This window comes from Phyllobates terribilis, unplaced genomic scaffold (genome assembly GCF_046119375.1).
Source record: "Phyllobates terribilis strain yellow unplaced genomic scaffold, ASM4611937v1 Scaffold_4__5_contigs__length_816908805, whole genome shotgun sequence".
Lineage (NCBI taxonomy): Eukaryota > Metazoa > Chordata > Amphibia > Anura > Dendrobatidae > Phyllobates > Phyllobates terribilis.
The window spans coordinates 39,599,787-39,618,961 of record NW_027362764.1 but is presented as its reverse complement, the minus strand read 5'-3'; the positions used below and the strand labels follow the sequence as shown (position 1 = coordinate 39,618,961).

Here is a 19,175-nt window from a genome sequence, read left to right as displayed (position 1 = left end):
CATTCACACTGAAGGCATCAAAACTATGAATTAACACATGTGGAAGTGTGGACCAGAGCGAGGATCCTGGAAGATGAGGATTCTGCTATAAAGATCAATGATGCTGTAAATTTGTTTTTTTTATCTCTGTCGGGAGATGTCCATGCTCTATGTGTTTTCATATGACCACCTAGTGGCTACAATAGGAATTGCAGCCTGTGGAGGGATTTACTACATCGTTAAAGTATTAAATTTGTATGGTGTATAATTGGAGTCCATAACAAAGCTTGCAAAATGGTAAAATGAACCAATCTGTATCATAGGGACAGCTTTCAGTGCCCCCAGCTCTCTCACTTGAACAGGGATGTGGTGCTGCATTGCACAGTAAAACACTATCGAATTTTCCCATCGCCTCCGGTCCCTGTTCTTCAGTTCTGCCCCTTGTCTGCACCCAGTATCTGCAGCTCAGGTTGTATTAACCACCAGCAGAAACTCAGTTTTCCCTTAACAAGGTGAGGATGGGGGAGGAGGGGTACGCAGCTGCAGCTGAGAATAATCTGTATAGTGATAGAAGCCAGCTCTGCTCACATCAGCACCGCAGTCGGTTCGCCAACATGACAACATGGGATGTAGATTTTCTTTTCACTCAATAACAAGCACAAAATGTGAAACTGTCGGCCATCACTAATTAATCGGCTCGAGGCATCTAACTGTCCAGCTTCACGAGTCAGTAATTAACTGGAAAAGGCCGTATGCCGGCGAAACGTGTGCCAGACCCGAAGTGGGATTATTTATATCCATACAAAACATAGAAATGAGGAGCTCTGTGATATGTCAGGAAATACAGGATCCTTCCACAGCACAGAAAATGTGATAGATAGATAGATAATAGATAGATAATAGATAGATGATAGATAATAGATAGATGATAGATAGATAGATAATAGATAGATGATAGATAATAGATAGATAATAGATAGAGAATAGATAGATGATAGATAATAGATAGATAATAGATAGATGATAGATAATAGATAGATGATAGATAATAGATAATAGATAGATAGATAATAGATAGATAGATAATAGATAATAGATAGATAATAGATAGATGATAGATAATAGATATATATAATATAGAAAATAGATAGATGATAGATAGATAATAGATAGATAGATGATAAATAGATAATAGATAGATGATAGATAGATAATAGATGATAGATAGATAATAGATACATAATATATAGATAATAGATAGATAATAGATGATAAATAGATAATAGATAGATAATAGATAGATAATAGATAGATAATAGATAATAGATAGATAATAGATAGATAATAGATAGATGATAGATAGATAATAGATAGATGATAGATACATAATAGATAATAGATAGATAGATAGATAGATAATAGATTAATAGATAATAGATAGATAATAGATAGACAATAGATGATAGATAATAGACAATAGATAGATGAAAGATAATAGATAGATATATAGATAGATGATAGATAGATATGTGGCGCCCCTGCGGGTTCAGTCGCCACAGAGGTGTGGTGTCTCCTTCTCTCAGGTAAGGATGGAGTGCTGCCCGGGATCCTAACACCTTCATCCAACACTACATTACTCCAGACCAGCAGGAGGGGCAAAATGCGTTGCTTCCCTGCTGAGCCCTGTCCCTAGCTGGAGTGGGGGGAACCAAGAGAGGGGGAACCAAGTAGTGGGTGTGGGTGGAGGAAGGAGATCAGGGGAGAACTTCAGCAAGTGTAAAAAAGGGATGGAAACATCTAGAAGGGTTCCAGACAGAGGAGGACAGTGAGTGGGAGCAGGAGCTCTGCTCAGGCGGAGCGGGCCTAGTGAGAGAGGCCCAGGAGTGAGACTGACTGAAGAGAGGAGAGGAGCAGGAAGGAAGGCTCCAGAAGGAAAGAGGGGATCCTAGGGGTATGGGAAGTGCTGGAGGCCACCCGTATGCCCGAATCTACCAGGATGTGGAGGGATCAGCCCGCAGAGGGGACCGACCTCTAACTAGTGAGAATTGCAACGTTCAACTAGGTAACCGGAGGGTGCAGCATTTCAGGTGCTATGTCACTGAAAAGGTGGCCATAGAGGACCCAGGGGACAGAGAAGAAGTCGCCCGACAAGGTCCGCAGTCACTGGCTTGGGACACTGGGTGTGAGGTGCAGGGAGACGGCCAGAAGGAACACACAGAAGGGGGTCCCGTTACGTACTCCGGAGGTACCTGAGGGTTTGCTGAACCCCTCCCTGAGTAAGCACAGGATGACGTGGGCGGTTATAATCAGGAAAGTGTAACCTCAGGAACTTCACAACTGTGAGTAAACCCTGAAGACTGCGCCCCACTGTCTCTGTGAATTATTGCTGCGCCATCATCCACCTGCACCTTACTGCACCGCAACGTCTACCTCATTCAACATCTATACTGCCCTGGAGCTAAGCTCTACCTGTGGAGAGCTGAACCAACTCTGCAGCATTCACACCAGCTTCAGAGGACTGCTCCGCAGCGGCGGCCCCATATAGCCGCATACCACAGGTGGCGTCACCAACATTAAAAGAACTTTAAATCCCCTTTATTAAATCATTCCCCTTTTCATTGACTGCCCTGGGTCACGGAGCGGGTCACTGCCACTGTGACATCCCCAGCCCCAACGACCGGCCCGACTACCGAGTACCCCACAGCCCCAGGGGGCGAGTCAGATAGATAGAGAGATATCCTCGAAAAAATGAAGGCAGCACACAAATAGAAAAAAAATATATCAAATTTATTAGCCCATGTGGCTGTGGCGACGTTTCGGTCCAATATTGTGGACCTTTCTCAAGCCATTTTTTCGTGGATATTCATAGGTCTGGTATGTACCTGGGTGGCTGAGCACCTTCTGCTACAATTTATGTGCTGCTTTTGTTTTTTGTTTTTTAGATAGATAATAGATAGAATTGGCAAATTAATGCGCTAAGAACCTTTGTATTTTTTGTAAGTAAAGCTTACTCAGTAATAACACAGTTTAGAACAAATGTTTCCATTGTTTTAATGTATCTTGGCCATAATGGAGTGCCGCTGCGCTTTCTTTATATAATAGATAGGTAGATTTTGTAAATACGCACGAAAGCAGAACGCTTCTATGTATTTCTTTACAAATTAGGTTGAATCTATGTCATATGTAATCTTTGAGACATATTATTCAGATTTGCTGTACCTCACCGAGAATTAGGGCCTAGCTCTACAGAAATACAGGGTTTTAGATTCCCGTGCGGCAATTGGTGAGGAACCAAGATAGGGAAGATAGGGGAGACAGGGTGATATCAGATCAACCTAGGAGGTCTCAACAATTCCCCCTTTCCCTAGTGTCTGGGCTCCCTTCCCCTAATTCCTTTGAGTCACAGTTAGTCTTTCCTACACAGTGTGTGACAACAGGATCTTATCAGCTATCCCCCTAGTGGTGGCTGCAGACAGAATCTTATCATGTATCTCTGTATACAGGGAGCTCCCCCTAGTGGTGACTGCAGACAGAATCTTATCATGTATTTCTGTATACAGGGAGCTCCCCCTAGTGGTGACTGCAGACAGAATCTTATCATGTATCTCTGTATACAGGGAGCTCCCCCTAGTGGTGGCTGCAGACAGATCTTATCATGTATCTCTGTATACAGGGAGCTCCCCCTATTGGTGGCTGCAGACAGAATCTTATCCTGTATCCCTGTATACAGGGAGCTCCCCCTAGTGGTGGCTGCAGACAGAATCTTATCATGTATCTCTGTATACAGGGAGCTCCCCCTAGTGGTGGCTGCAGACAGATCTTATCCTGTATCTCTGTATACAGGGAGCTCCCCCTAGTGGTGGCTGCAGACAGGATCTTATCATGTATCTCTGTATACAGGGAACTCCCCTAGTGGTGGCTGCAGACAGAATCCTATCATGTATCTCTGTATACAGTTAGCTCCCCCTAGTGGTGAGTGCAGACAGGATCTTATCATGTACCTCTGTATACAGGGAGCTCCCCCTAGTGGTGGCTGCAGACAGATCTTATCATGTATCTCTGTATACAGGGAGCTCCCCCTAGTGGTAGCTGCAGACAGATCTTATCATGTATCTCTGTAAACAGGGAGCTCCCCCTAGTGGTGGCTGCAGACAGAATCTTATCATGTATCTCTGTATACAGGGAGCTCCCCCTAGTGGTGGCTGCAGACAGATCTTATCCTGTATCTCTGTATACAGGGAGCTCCCCCTAGTGGTGGCTGCAGACAGGATCTTATCATGTATCTCTGTATACAGGGAGCTCCCCCTAGTGGTTGCTGCAGACAGATCTTATCATGTATCTCTGTATACAGGGAGCTCCCACTAGTGGTGGCTGCAGACAGAATCTTATCATGTATCTCTGTATACAGGGAGCTCCCCCTAGTGGTGGCTGCAGACATGATCTTATCATGTATCTCTGTATACAGGGAGCTCCCCCTAGTGGTGGCTGCAGACAGAATCTTGTCATGCATCTCTGTATACAGGGAGCTCCCCCTAGTGGTGGCTGCAGACAGAATCTTATCATGTATCTCTGTATACAGGGAGCTCCCCCTAGTGGTGGCTGCAGACATGATCTTATCATGTATCTCTGTATACAGGGAGCTCCCCCTAGTGGTGGCTGCAGACAGAATCTTGTCATGCATCTCTGTATACAGGGAGCTCCCCCTAGTGATGGCTGCAGACAGAATCTTATCCTGTATCTCTGTATACAGGGATCTCCCCCTAGTGGTGGCTGCAGACAGAATCTTATCCTGTATCTCTGTATACAGGGAGCTCCCCCTAGTGGTGGCTGCAGACAGAATCTTATCATGTATCTCTGTATACAGGGAGCTCCCCCTAGTGGTGGCTGCAGACAGAATCTTATCATGTATCTCTGTATACAGGGAGCTCCCCCTAGTGGTGGCTGCAGACAGAATCTTATCCTGTGTCTCTGTATACAGGGAGCTCCCCCTAGTGGTGGCTGCAGACAGAATCTTATCCTGTATCTCTGTATACAGGGAGCTCCCCCTAGCGGTGGCTGCAGACAGATCTTATCATGTATCTCTGTATACAGGGAGCGCCCCTAGTGGTGGCTGCAGACAGAATCTTATCCTGTATCTCTGTATACATTGAGCTCCCACTAGTGGTGGCTGCAGACAGGATTTTATCATGTATCTCTGTATACAGGGAGCTCCCCCTAGTGGTGGCTGCAGACAGGATCTTATCATGTATCTCTGTATACAGGGAGGTCCCCCTAGTGGTGGCTGCAGACAGAATCTTATCCTCTATCTCTGCATACAGGGAGCTCCCCCTAGTGGTTGCTGCAGACAGGATCTTATCATGTATCTCTGTATACAGTGAGCTTCCCCCTAGTGGTGGCTGCAGACAGAATCTTATCCTATATCTCTGTATACAGGGAGCTACCCCTAGTGGTGGCTGCAGACAGAATCTTATCCTCTATCTCTGTATACAGGGAGCTCCCCCTAGTGGTGGCTGCAGACAGAATCTTATCCTATATCTCTGTATACAGGGAGCTACCCCTAGTGGTGGCTGCAGACAGAATCTTATCCTCTATCTCTGTATACAGGGAGCTCCCCCTAGGGGTGGCTGCAGACAGACTCTTATCATGCATCTCTGTATACAGGGAGCTCCCCCTAGTGGTGGCTGCAGACAGAATCTTATCCTGTATCTCTGTATACAGGGAGGTCCCCCTAGTGGTGGCTGCAGACAGAATCTTATCCTGTATGTCTGTATACAGGGAGCTCACACTAGTGGTGGCTGCAGACAGATTCTTATCATGTATCTCTGTATACAGGGAGCTCCCCCTAGTGGTGGCTGCAGACAGAATCTTATCATATATCTCTGTATACAGGGAGCTCCCCCTAGTGGTGGCTGCAGACAGGATCTTATCACTTATCTCTGTATACATGGAGCTCCCCCTAGTGGTGGCTGCAGACAGAATCTTATCATGTATCTCTGTATACAGGGAGCTCCCCTTAGTGGTGGCTGCAGACAGAATCTTATCATGTATCTCTGTATACAGGGAGCTCACCCTAGTGGTGGCTGCAGACAGAATCTTATCATGTATCTCTGTATACAGGGAGCTCCCCTAGTGGTGGCTGCAGACAGAATCTTATCATGTATCTCTGTATACAGGGAGCTCCCCCTAGTGGTGGCTGCAGACAGAATCTTATCATGTATCTCTGTATACAGGGAGCTCCCCTTAGTGGTGGCTGCAGACAGAATCTTATCATGTATCTCTGTATACAGGGAGCTCACCCTAGTGGTGGCTGCAGACAGAATCTTATCATGTATCTCTGTATACAGGGAGCTCCCCTAGTGGTGGCTGCAGACAGAATCTTATCATATACAGTACAGACCAAAAGTTTGGACACACCTTCTCATTTAAAGATTTTTCTGTATTTTCATGACTATGAAAATTGTACATTCACACTGAAGGCATCAAAACTATGAATTAACACATGTGGAATTATATACTTAACAAAAAAGTGTGAAACAACTGAAAATATGTCTTATATTCTAGGTTCCTCAAAGTAGCCACCTTTTGCTTTGATGACTGCTTTGCACACTCTTGGCATTCTCTTGATGAGCTTCAAGAGGTAGTCACCGGAAATGGTCTTCCAACAATCTTCAAGGAGTTCCCAGAGATGCTTAGCACTTGTTGGCCCTTTTGCCTTCACTCTGCGGTCCAGCTCACCCCAAACCATCTCGATTGGGTTCAGGTCTGGTGACTGTGGAGGCCAGGTCATCTGGCGTAGCCCCCCATCACTCTCCTTCTTGGTCAAATAGCCCTTACACAGCCTGGAGGTGTGTTTGGGGTCATTGTCCTGTTGAAAAATAAATGATGGTCCAACTAAACGCAAACCGGATGGAATAGCATGCTGCTGCAAGATGCTGTGGTAGCCATGCTGGTTCAGTATGCCTTCAATTTTGAATAAATCCCCAACAGTGTCACCAGCAAAGCACCCCCACACCATCACACCTCCTCCTCCATGCTTCACGGTGGGAACCAGGCATGTAGAGTCCATCCATTCACCTTTTCTGCGTCGCACAAAGACACGGTGGTTGGAACCAAAGATCTCAAATTTGGACTCATCAGACCAAAGCACAGATTTCCACTGGTCTAATGTCCATTCCTTGTGTTCTTTAGCCCAAACAAGTCTCTTCTGCTTGTTGCCTGTCCTTAGCAGTGGTTTCCTAGCAGCTATTTTACCATGAAGGCCTGCTGCACAAAGTCTCCTCTTAACAGTTGTTGAAGAGATGTGTCTGCTGCTAGAACTCTGTGTGGCATTGACCTGGTCTCTAATCTGAGCTGCTGTTAACCTGCGATTTCTGAGGCAGGTGACTCGGATAAACTTATCCTCAGAAGCAGAAGTGATTCTTGGTCTTCCTTTCCTGGGGCGGTCCTCATGTGAGCCAGTTTCTTTGTAGCACTTGATGGTTTTTGCAACTGCACTTGGGGACACTTTCAAAGTTTTCCCAATTTTTCGGACTGACTGACCTTCATTTCTTAAAGTAATGATGGCCACTCGTTTTTCTTTACTTAGCTGCTTTTTTCTTGCCATAATACAAATTCTAACAGTCTATTTAGTAGGACTATCAGCTGTGTATCCACCAGACTTCTGCACAACACAACTGATGGTCCCAACCCCATTTATAAGGCAAGAAATCCCATTTATTAAACCTGACAGGGCACACCTGTGAAGTGAAAACCATTTCCGGTGACTACCTCTTGAAGCTCATCAAGAGAATACCAAGAGTGTGCAAAGCAGTCATCAAAGCAAAAGGTGGCTACTTTGAAGAACCTAGAATATAAGACATATTTTCAGCTGTTTCACACTTTTTTGTTAAGTATATAATTCCATATGTGTTAATTCATAGTTTTGATGCCTTCAGTGTGAATGTACAATTTTCATAGTCATGAAAATACAGAAAAATCTTTAAATGAGAAGGTGTGTCCAAACTTTTGGTCTGTACTGTATCTCTGTATACAGGGAGCTCCCCTAGTGGTGGCTGCAGACAGAATCTTATCATGTATCTCTGTATACATGGAGCTCCCCCTAGTGGTGGCTGCAGACAGAATCTTATCATGTATCTCTGTATACATGGAGCTCCCCCTAGTGGTGGCTGCAGACAGAATCTTATCATGTATCTCTGCATACAGGGAGCTCACCCTAGTGGCGACTGCAGACAGAATCGTATCATGTATCTCTGTATACAGGGAGCTCCCCCTAGTGGTGGTTGCAGACAGAATCTTATCATGTATCTCTGTATACAGGGAGCTCCCCCTAGTGGTGGTTGCAGACAGAATCTTATCATGTATCTCTATACAGGGAGCTCCCCCTAGTGGTGGCTTCAGACAGAATCTTATCATGTATCTCTGTATACAGGGAGCTCCCCCTAGTGGTGGCTGCAGACAGAATCTTATCATGTATCTCTGTATACAGGGAGCTCCCCCTAGTGGTGACTGCAGACAGAATCTTATCATGTATCTCTGTGTACAGGGAGCTCCCCCTAGTGGTTGCTGCAGACAGAATCTTATCATGTATCTCTGTATACAGGGAGCTCCCCCTAGTGGTGGCTGCAAACAGAATCTTATCATGTATCTCTGTATACAGTGAGCTCCCCCTTGTGGTGACTGCAGACAGAATCTTATCATGTATCTCTGTGAACAGGGAGCTCCCCCTAGTGGTTGCTGCAGACAGAATCTTATCATGTATCTCTGTATACAGGGAGCTCCCCCTAGTGGTTGCTGCAGACAGAATCTTATCATGTATCTCTGTATACAGGGAGCTCCCCCTAGTGGTGGCTGCAAACAGAATCTTATCATGTATCTCTGTATACAGGGAGCTCCCCCTTGTGGTGACTGCAGACAGAATCTTATCATGTATCTCTGTGTACAGGGAGCTCCCCCTAGTGGTTGCTGCAGACAGAATCTTATCATTTATCTCTGTATACAGGGAGCTCCCCCTAGTGGTGACTGCAGACAGGATCTTATCATGAATCTCTGTATACAGGGCGCTCCTTCTAGTAGTGGCTGCAGACAGAATCTTATCATGTATCTCTGTATACAGGGAGCTCCCCCTAGTGGTGGCTGCAGACAAAATCTTATCATGTATCTCTGTATACAGGGAGCTCCCCCTAGTGGTGGCTGCAGACAGAATCTTATCATGTATCTCTGTATACAGGGAGCTCCCCTAAGTGGCGGCTGCAGACAGAATCTTATCATGTATCTTTGTATACAGGGAGCTCCCCCTAGTGGTGGCTGCAGACAGAATCTTATGATGTATCTCTGTACACAGGGAGCTCCCCCTAGTGGTGGCTGCACACCAACAGATTTATATCATTTAGCACTCTGTGACTTGAAACCGAGCATTTAATAACTATCTCCCTCTGCCTCCTCTTCTGCAGCCTATAGGTTACCAAGTACTCATTTATTTTACTGTCACTATTCTGTACTAATCAATATTTTACAGATAAGTCATTGACTTGTTTTTCTGATACCATAATTCCCTTCATAGACGTAGTGTTAAAGGGTATTTATATCTTTATTTTTTTTAGCCTACATACTGTGTGTATATTAATTTCAATAACAACACAGTATGCAGTGAACTCCCCCTAGTGGTGGCTGCTGGTAGCCAGAATTCTGAAAGTAATCAGGAACTTTGTATCAGGAAAATATAACATTGTAAAGCCTTATAGCAATGTGCACATTCCCTTCAAGGGGGTTTTACATTATTATTTATCACATTCAACTGACATAATGTAGATGTCGTATTGGTGGAGGTCTGAAGACTGGAACTCAGATCTGAGACAGGGTCCATTATCAGACAATCCCAATAAATGACTGCATGGAATGAACAGCAATTCCCTTTGAAAGACCTAGTTAATTGCTCAAATACTAATTCCTTACATCCTTTTTCTTCTACCAGAGGATACAAGCTTGCTTTCTCAATAGCTAAGGTAACGCTGAATGTTTCTCTGCAGCGACATCTATGCTTTGTGGCAGATGACAAACTCAGCTCTGCTGAATCTCCAGGATAAAAGAGATGAATATGTGAAATATAACAATGTACCAATGCATCTTAGGACTCGGTCCAGAAAAATATGTTCAGGCTGACGTGTCCCTTTAACATTCATTTACTGATGTAGCAGAGCCGAGTTTGTCATTTCGCCCATCCTATAAGAACAAAAGCATGTTTTACAATTCCACAGGACTGAAGGTAATCCTAGAACATCTCTCAATGTGTTACCAGGACGTTTGATTGATGAAGCTGCAAAAGGACTTCACGACAAATCCAACTCTGCTACATCTGTAGTCACTTCTTTCAGAGATACTCCAGCAGTTGCCGCTCCGGGTTACTCATTTCCGACAGGTTTTTATCAATTGTAAAACTATTAGCTTATTTCTTTTCTGTAGTTGAGCTAAAGACGTCATATTTAGAAAATCTGAGATTTGCGAGGAAAAAGTAGGTAAGATGTAGCAGAGCTCAGCGTGCCAGATTTGGTTGGATTCGATGTAGCTGTGTTTGTTAGATGCAGCAGAGCTGCGTTTGTTAGGTTCGTTAAATGGTTACAGGGCTAAGTTTGACAAAGACAGCAGAGCAAGGTTTGTCTTATGTAGCAATAAAAAGATTTGTCAGATGTTTTAAGGCCGGATCTATTAGATGTTGTAAAGCTGAATTTGTCACATGTAGCAGAGCTGAGTTTGTTAGACCTGCCAGAGCTAAGCTAGTAGAGATGCACAGTAGTAGAGCTACTCTCAAACTCTCACCCAGCATCTATGTGTCAGATGCAGCAGAGCTGTGTTTGTCAGATTCAGCAAAGCTAAGCTTTTTCAGGTTTCCTGGACCAGTTTGGGTCAGATGGAGCTGAATTGAGTTTCTTAGATGCTGAAGGGTTAAAAGTATCAGATGTAGCAAAACTCTGCTTGACAAATGTGGCAGTAGTGTGTTTGTCAGGTGCAGTCAGGACAGATTTTAGGCAGATCTAGCTTTGCAAAATAAAGAAGAGCTAAGTATGTCACGGGTAGCAAAGCTAAATGTATCATGTAGCAGAGCGACGTTTTGGTCAGATGTAGCAGAGTTTGGTTTCTTAGATTTGCCAGGGCTAAATCCATCAGATGTAGTAACACTGCTGCCAAATGTGACAGATCTGTTTGTCAGGTGAAGCCAAGACAGGTTTGACAGATGTAGTAGATCTGGTTTTGTAAAAAATAAAAAAAGAGCTAAGTTTGACATGTATAAGAGAGCTAAATTTGTCATCTGCGGAGCAAAGTTTGTTGCGTGCAGAGCTATGTTTGTAATGTGCAGTGCTGTGTTTATCGTGTGCAGAGCTATGTTTATCGTGTGCAGTGCTATGGTTGTCGTGTGCACAGCTTTGTTTGTCGTGTGCAGAGATATGTTGTCATGGGCACAGCTATGTTTGTTATGCGTAGAGCTATGTTTGTCGTGTACAGAGCTATGTTGTCATGTGCAGGGCTATGTTTGTCATGTGCAGGGCTATTGTTGTCATGTGCAGAGCTATGTTTGTCATGTGCAGAGCTATGTTGTCATGGGCACAGCTATGTTTGTTATGCGTAGAGCTATGTTTGTCGTGTACAGAGCTATGTTGTGATGTGCAGGGCTATGTTTGTCATGTGCAGGGCTATTGTTGTCATGTGCAGAGCTATGTTTGTCATGTGCAGAGCTATGTTGTCATGGGCACAGCTATGTTTGTTATGTGTAGAGCTATGTTTGTCGTGTACAGAGCTATGTCGTGATGTGCAGGGCTATGTTTGTCATGTGCAGAGCTATGTTTGTTGTGTGCAGGGCTATGTTTGTCATGTGCAGGGCTATGTTTGTCATGTGCAGGGCTATGTTTGTCATGTGCAGAGCTATGTTTGTCATGTGCAGAGCTATGTTTATTGTGTGCAGAGCTATGTTTGTTGTGTGCACAGCTAAGTTTGTAAAATGGAACAAAGCTTGATTTGTAAGACGAAGCAGAGTCAAATTCGTCATATTGCCCCCTGGACAAATTCACCTCTGCTACATCTGTAGCCAACACAATTCCAGTAAAATTAAAATGGCAGCTGATTACTGACTCTTCTTTCTATCTTTGACTGATAACTACAAAAATGACCATTTTTACTGAATGACAACACATTTGCCCGAATACAGATAACACAAGTCCACCAGTTTGTGGCTGCCCCCCTAAATAATGCTTGTGTTGTGATCCCCCATGGTGAAAGTCCTGCTCCATCCTGCAGAATCACTCCGGTCCCTATAAAAAAAAAACCTAAAAAACCTGAAAATTCTAGAATAGACGTGAAACCCAAATCCCCAGTCAATAGACCCCCGACCTCCACCTGCTGACAACTTCCATGGATATCATTACCTTCATTGACTGATATTACATTCTCCTTAAAAAAAAAAAATGCAGCTTTAACCCTTTCCGAGCCCGTATGCACACTCTACCGCCACTGTCTTCCACCTACCTGACCTGCAGATCTTCCCAGCTGCAAAATCCACAGCTCCAGCTGCAAACAACAGACACAAGAAATCCGGTGTCTATGGAAGGAGATGCTCCAACACCCCCACATATCCTGTATCCACCACCTGTAATTCATGGCACCCCCCCACATACCCCCACCAGCACCTCCAGCCAACCAGGGATTGCACAGCCTTACCTGCAACTGGTCCTAATGCTGCCATTGAGGGCTCCAGACACCACCAGCCCTGGGGCTCCAAGGATGCTGCTGCGGCTGCTGTTGTTTTCCTGGCCCCCTCCTCAGATGACAACTTGCATGGAGTGGATGTCAGGCAGCAGCTGGGGGGGCTTGTTGCAGAGGACAGTTATTTCTCCCCCTTCTTGCTTATTCCTTTCCTTTTTGCTAATTGCACAATTCAGATGATCTGATCCCTTTCCTACCTTGCTGCACTAATATAATCCAGCAGAATGTCACCAGGCTCCATCTAGTGGATTTAATGAAGGATTCATTTGCAATTGATTTTCTTGTTTATGTTCCCCCCCATCCTCCACCTCTTTCTCTCTCTCTCTTCTCTCTCTTCTCTCTCTTCTCTCTCTTCTCTCTCTCTAGCATGTCTCTGTTTTCTGTATAAAACGGTGGTCCAGGAGGGGAAGGAGGAGGAGGAGGAGGAAGCTCTCCCCCCCCCCCAACTACTCCATCCCCATCCCTCCCTCAGATCCTGCAGTCTTTCTCAGCTTCAGTGATGTCACGGGCACTGTTCTGTACAATCCTCTAAGCCCCCCTGGGATTCCCCCTATGGTGGAGATGACTGACGCCGACAAGGACTTTTTTTTGTTGTTTATTTATTTATTCTATCATGTGTTACATTGTTGCTCTTTTTTAATATGTTGCAGTGGTGATGGTGGATCACGGGGGGGTGGGATCGGAGCATGTTACCACCCGGCTCTTTTGGTTATATAATCACCGCACATCCCAGGGGACAGCTTAGTGTTATGTCCCAGCTGCACGTCCCTTAGAGACGGAAGTAAAAAAAAAATGTGACGTTTGTGATAACGCAGCCTACGCTTAATGAAATAATGGAGTTTAATATTAATTTCACACTTAACGCCAGATTTAGGGGAATGCATTAAAGTATGAGGACCAAAAAAGGACTTGGGGGACAGCGGAGTACCTGAAGTCGGTGCAGGGGTTGTGGTTGCACCACATGAGAAGGTCAATATTATTAAAGGGTTATTCTACCGCCAAAAAAAGTTATCCCCTATAATTATGATAGCTAATGTCTGATCGCTGGGGGGGGGAATCTCAGCAATCCTAAGAACGGGGCTCTGCAGTGAAGGTGTGCATGATTGATCTCCGCTCCATTCATTGTCTATGGGACTAATAAAAATTTTTCGTACTCTTTAGGTCCATAGGCAATGAATGAAGCGGAGGCCGAGCTCACGCAGTTCTGGTCCATTCAGGACTATTCGATCACACATCGGGGTGCTCGGGTGCGCATCGAGTACCGTTTGTTTCGCAGCTGACAGACAGCCAATAAACATGCGGGGATTGCCTGTGTATGGCAGTAAATCCCCGCATGCACGCTCTCTCATCACTATTTGCTTCTGTAGGGATTGTACTCACTCAGGTGTGGTGTGAGGCAAACAGGAGGCATGTTCCTTTAAGTGTTCATAGCGGTTTATTGGCTTCATAAACCGGTCAGAAAGTAAAATGCAAACAAACAGCCTTTAGGGCAGGCAAAAACAAAGAAAACAGTCGTTTAAGCGAAGTCTCTGGTAAACCGGACCTGTGGTCACACAGGCTGGTACATATCCAGCACACAGCTCAGTCTGGAGACAACACACACAGGAGACCTTCTCCCTCCAAACAAAGACCATGTGCTAAACAGCCTCCATTAAATAGGCCGTTAACCACACACAGAGGAGAGATATGTGGGTAGCAAGACGCGCCCACCTCTCAAACTACCTGTAACCCGGTCCCAGGTGCACCAATAAGTCCTTTTAGTGCGTGCGTACACTAGAGAAAATACTCCGGGTTACATTCCAGGGACCAGCCATCTCTGGGATACATACAGTGCAGACCAAAAGTTTGGACCAAAAATTTTTGTATTTTCATGACTATGAAAATTGTACATTCACACTGAAGGCATCAAAACTATGAATTAACACATGTGGAATTATATACTTAACAAAAAAGTGTGAAACAACTGAAAATATGTCTTATATTCTAGGTTCTTCAAAGTAGCCACCTTTTGCTTTGATGACTGCTTTGCACACTCTTGGCATTCTCTTGATGAGCTTCAAGAGGTAGTCACCGGAAATGGTTTTCACTTCACAGGTGTGCCTTGTCAGGTTTAATAAGTGGGATTTCTTGCCTTATAAATGGGGTTGGGACCATCAGTTGTGTTGTGCAGAAGTCAGGTGGATACACAGCTGATAGTCCTACTGAATAGACTGTTAGAATTTGTATTATGGCAAGAAAAAAGCAGCTAAGTAAAGAAAAACGAGTGGCTATCATTACTTTAAGAAATGAAGGTCAGTCAGTGCGAAAAATTGGGAAAACTTTGAAAGTGTCCCCAAGTGCAGTTGCAAAAACCATCAAGCGCTACAAAGAAACTGGCTCACATGAGGACCACCCCAGGAAAGGAAGACCAAGAGTCACCTCTGCTTCTGAGGATAAGTTTATCCGAGTCACCAGCCTCAGAAATCGCAGGTTAACAGCAGCTCAGATTAGAGACCAGGTCAATGCCACACAGAGTTCTAGCAGCAGACACATCTCTACAGCAACTGTTAAGAGGAGACTTTGTGCAGCAGGCCTTCATGGTAAAATAGCTGCAAGGAAACCACTGCTAAGGACAGGCAACAAGCAGAAGAGACTTGTTTGGGCTAAAGAACACAAGGAATGGACATTAGACCAGTGGAAATCTGTGCTTTGGTCTGATGAATCCAAATTTGAGATCTTTGGTTCCAACCACCGTGTCTTTGTGCGACGCAGAAAAGGTGAACGGGTGGACTCTACATGCCTGGTTCCCACCGTGAAGCATGGAGGAGGAGGTGTGATGGTGTGGGGGGGCTTTGCTGGTGACACTGTTGGTGATTTATTCAAAATTGAAGGCATACTGAACCAGCATGGCTACCACAGCATCTTGCAGCGGCATGCTATTGACGCACCCCTGGGCCTGTGTCGCGCAGCGTTGCGCACGCGGGAGCTTACCCGGAACCGGATCTGTTGAGGGTTGTAGTCTCGTGGCGGTGACCCGGTCCGTGCCCAGGGAGTCAGACTAAGTGGCGCTGTATTAGCGGTAGATGTTGTACGACTACGCCACCCGTTGAATGCAGCGAAGGAGCTGCCGCTGCAGGGCAGACCGCTGAGGCCGGTGGTAGGATTGTGCAGCGCGATAGTATCACCCCCAACGGGAGGGGTATGGCCTCAGGGCAGCCGACGTGGATGATGGGGGTAGCAGGAACCACTCGGAGACGGTACGGTGTAGTTCAGGGTCTTTACTGGTGACAAAGATACCCTCCCGGAGTACTGCTAGCGATTGGGGCCTGGTCAGTCCTTGAGCAGATGGGATCTCCCCTGGCCAGGCGGAGTTGTAGGCCTCCCAACTAACTGTACTCTTCTGGCTACCTTGCTAGAGGCGGGTATAAGTAGCCCACGTCCCTGAGTGTACCGTGTGGTGCTCACCCGTATGGCCGGTGACTCGGGGCCTTCTAGTAGCTTCCGCTCCACGACGGCGGTGCTGGTCCCACGCGTGTGACCGTGCCTTCAGGTTTCTTGGCCAGAGGACCTGAAATCCCCTGCCAGTCGGTTTCTGCTGCTGGATAGGAGTTAGTCCCCACAGCCTCGGACTCCGGGTCCGGTGATAGCTTCTCAGTCAGGGCGAGCTCTGCAGCTGCCAGCCCCTGACTCCTGGTAGCACTGCGCCCACAGAGCTCCTGATGTTCTTTTCCTATATCTGCTTCTCTTCTCTGTCTCTACTTCTTCTCTACTCACTAACCCTGCCTCAGCCCTAGGTTTATATAGGGGAAGTCCTTCCCCTCCCAGGACTGGGCAGGAGGTGTGGCATGCATAGGATTCCTGACCAAGAGACCTCCCACCTGCTCTCAGACATAACATTGCTGTTACTGTGGAAACCAGACCCCTGGGGTGCCACATTCCCCCCTAGTGAAATTTAGTACTCCGGGACTAAACATATTTTTAAACATAACAAGGTATAAACAATAATAGTACAATAAGAAAAACATATAAAGATGGTCACGGCGTGTCCGCAACCGGGTGCAGTTTTTGAAGAAAAGCAAGGTGTCCATTTCACCAAAACAGGGAGACGTAACCAGGTAGGGGTCTGTCCTGCCCCGAGTCCTTAACAGTCTTTAGTCCATTCCTAGGTTACGCTCCAACCATGTACAAGGATTCCCGGTAAATCCACCAAGGACTCCTATAAATAACTAGAAACACATAATTATACACAAGCAACAAGAAAAACAGGTAACCACAAATAAAACAATTTATACACTTCAAATCCTCCAACGTGCGGGTAACTGGCCTCTAGTGGCCCTAGTGGACCTACGGAGCTGACTGTCTAGCCCTGAACTACAGGGTGTAGGAGCTGTCAAGGGTAAACTGGGCAGCTGTCTACCGGCTCTTTGGCTCACTAGGGGTACGGCAGGCTCACTATAAGCAGAGGGTTGATCCTCCTGTTCTGCTTGTGTGGAGTCTTCTGCCTCCTGGACCGGCTGCTCTTCCAGCTCTACCTGTTGTTCCATAGGCACTTGGGATGCTGGTTGGAGGAACGTGAGGACGGGTACCACAACTGCACCATTGACTTGAGTCCAGGACCGAGGGAAGTCTCCGAGCACAGTACTAACCATATCTTCCCTTTCCTCTACGGGTCGATGGTCTTCTTGTTCCTCTTCAGGGTTCCGTAGCTGTTCAGGACACTTCTTCAGGTGATCCCGGGATACAATGGCTATGGTCTCCCCTCCGTCTTTACTGATGGTACAGACTTTCGGGTTCTCGTGGCTTGAGGGCAGTACGGTGTACGGGTCCTTCTCCCACTGGTCGTCCAACTTGTGGAGCCGTCTTTTCCTCTTCAAGACCTGCTCTCCGGGTACCAGGGGAACAGCGGGAGCATACTGGTTGTAAGTTTTCTCTTGTCTTTCCCTAGCCTGACAGAGACTTCGCTCCACGCTCTCCTGTACTTTCCGGTACTGCTGCTGCCTCTCTGTGTCCCAGTCTGCTTCTGGTGAAGTGTCCTCGGGTGTCAGGACTCCCATTTCCAGGTCAACAGGTAACTTACCAGGTCTCGCCCTCATTAGGTAAGCCGGGGTACAGTTGGTGGAACCTACCGGGATGTGGTTGTATAGGTCCACCAGATCGGGCAGCTTCTCAGGCCACAGACTGCGTTCTTCCAGGGGCAACGTTTTCAGGAGATCCATTACCACCTGGTTCATTTTCTCACAAAGTCCATTAGTTTGCGGATGATAGGGTGTCGTCCTTATCTTCCGGCAGCCATACAGATTGCAGAATTCCTGGAAGACCTCCGCTTCAAAGGCAGGTCCCTGGTCCGTCAGCACTTGGTCCGGGTACCCGTGTGGACGGCAGAAGTGCTGCTGGAAGGCTCTAGCTGCTGTTTGAGCCGTTAAGTCCTTAACGGGGACGACAACCAAGAACCGGGAGTAATGATCCACAATGGTTAACGCGTAGACGTAGCCACTTCTGCTTGGGGTCAGTTTTACATGATCCAAGGCTACCAGTTCCAACGGCTGCCGGGTGACGATGGACTGCAGGGGAGTCTTCTGGCTGGCACGGTCCTTCCTTCTTAGGTTGCACGGGCCACAATCTCTGCACCACCTCTCGATGGTTCCCCTCATGCCTACCCAGTGGAACCGCCCACGCAGCAGGAACTCCAGCTTCTTCCATCCGAAGTGTCCAGCCCCATCGTGGTATGCCTCCATCACCATGGCTGCGTCTCTCCGTGGCACCACTACTTGCCAGATTAGTTCATGCGTCCGGGAGTTAACCATTCTGCGGCACAACTTCCCCTTGTAAAGGAACAGTCGACTCTTCTCAGCCCACAGTTGCTTGGCTTCCTCCGGAGCGTCTGGGTCAAGGCGAGCCTCTGGCCGAGTCAGCATCTCCTTTACCAGCCGGACGGCAGGGTCACTGTCTTGCGTTTCCTCCCAGTTGTAGTGAAGCAAGGGGTTAAACGTAGCGGCTTGCTTACTCCTTACCCGATGGGAATACTGGATAGTCCCATGACGGTGGAACGCGGGGAGTTCGACTTCTTCCAGTCCCTCTGGATCTTCTCCTACGTCCGGTAGGTTTGGCATCCTGGACAGGGCGTCCGCGTTGGTATTGGAGCGTCCTGCCCGGTATTTGATTGTGAACTCGTAGTTGGACAGACGGGCCATCCATCTCTGCTCTAGGGCACCGAGTCTTGCCGTGTCCAGGTGTGTCAACGGGTTGTTATCCGTGTACACGGTGAACCGGGAAGAAGCGAGGTAGTGCTTAAAGCGTTCGGTGACTGCCCACACCACTGCCAGGAACTCCAGCTTAAATGAGCTGTAATTCTCAGGGTTTCTTTCGGTGGGTCGCAGTTTTCGGCTAGCGTAAGCGATTACTCGTTCTTTCCCCTGCTGGATCTGGGACAGTACGGCTCCTAGCCCGATGTTACTTGCGTCGGTGTA

At 46.6% G+C, this 19,175-nt stretch overlaps 1 protein-coding gene across 5 annotated transcripts in view; it reads right to left on the bottom strand.

Annotated features, from left to right (window-relative positions):
• DGKB (diacylglycerol kinase beta) overlaps positions 1 to 13,239 on the bottom strand; it is an 889,407-nt gene extending 876,168 nt beyond the window's left edge. For 2 of the 5 annotated variants that reach the window (XR_012320016.1, XM_073677269.1), the window contains exon 1: positions 12,685 to 13,238. Coding sequence is in view for 1 of the 5 variants with exons in the window: in XM_073677273.1 (XP_073533374.1) it covers positions 12,685 to 12,709 (25 nt within the window). In the remaining 4 variants the exon portion in view is untranslated. Of the gene's footprint in view, positions 1 to 12,492; positions 12,530 to 12,684 lie in introns of those variants that run through there. The other 3 variants (XM_073677272.1, XM_073677273.1, XM_073677270.1) reach the window with 2 other exon arrangements.
• Positions 13,240 to 19,175: the final 5,936 nt, after the last annotated feature.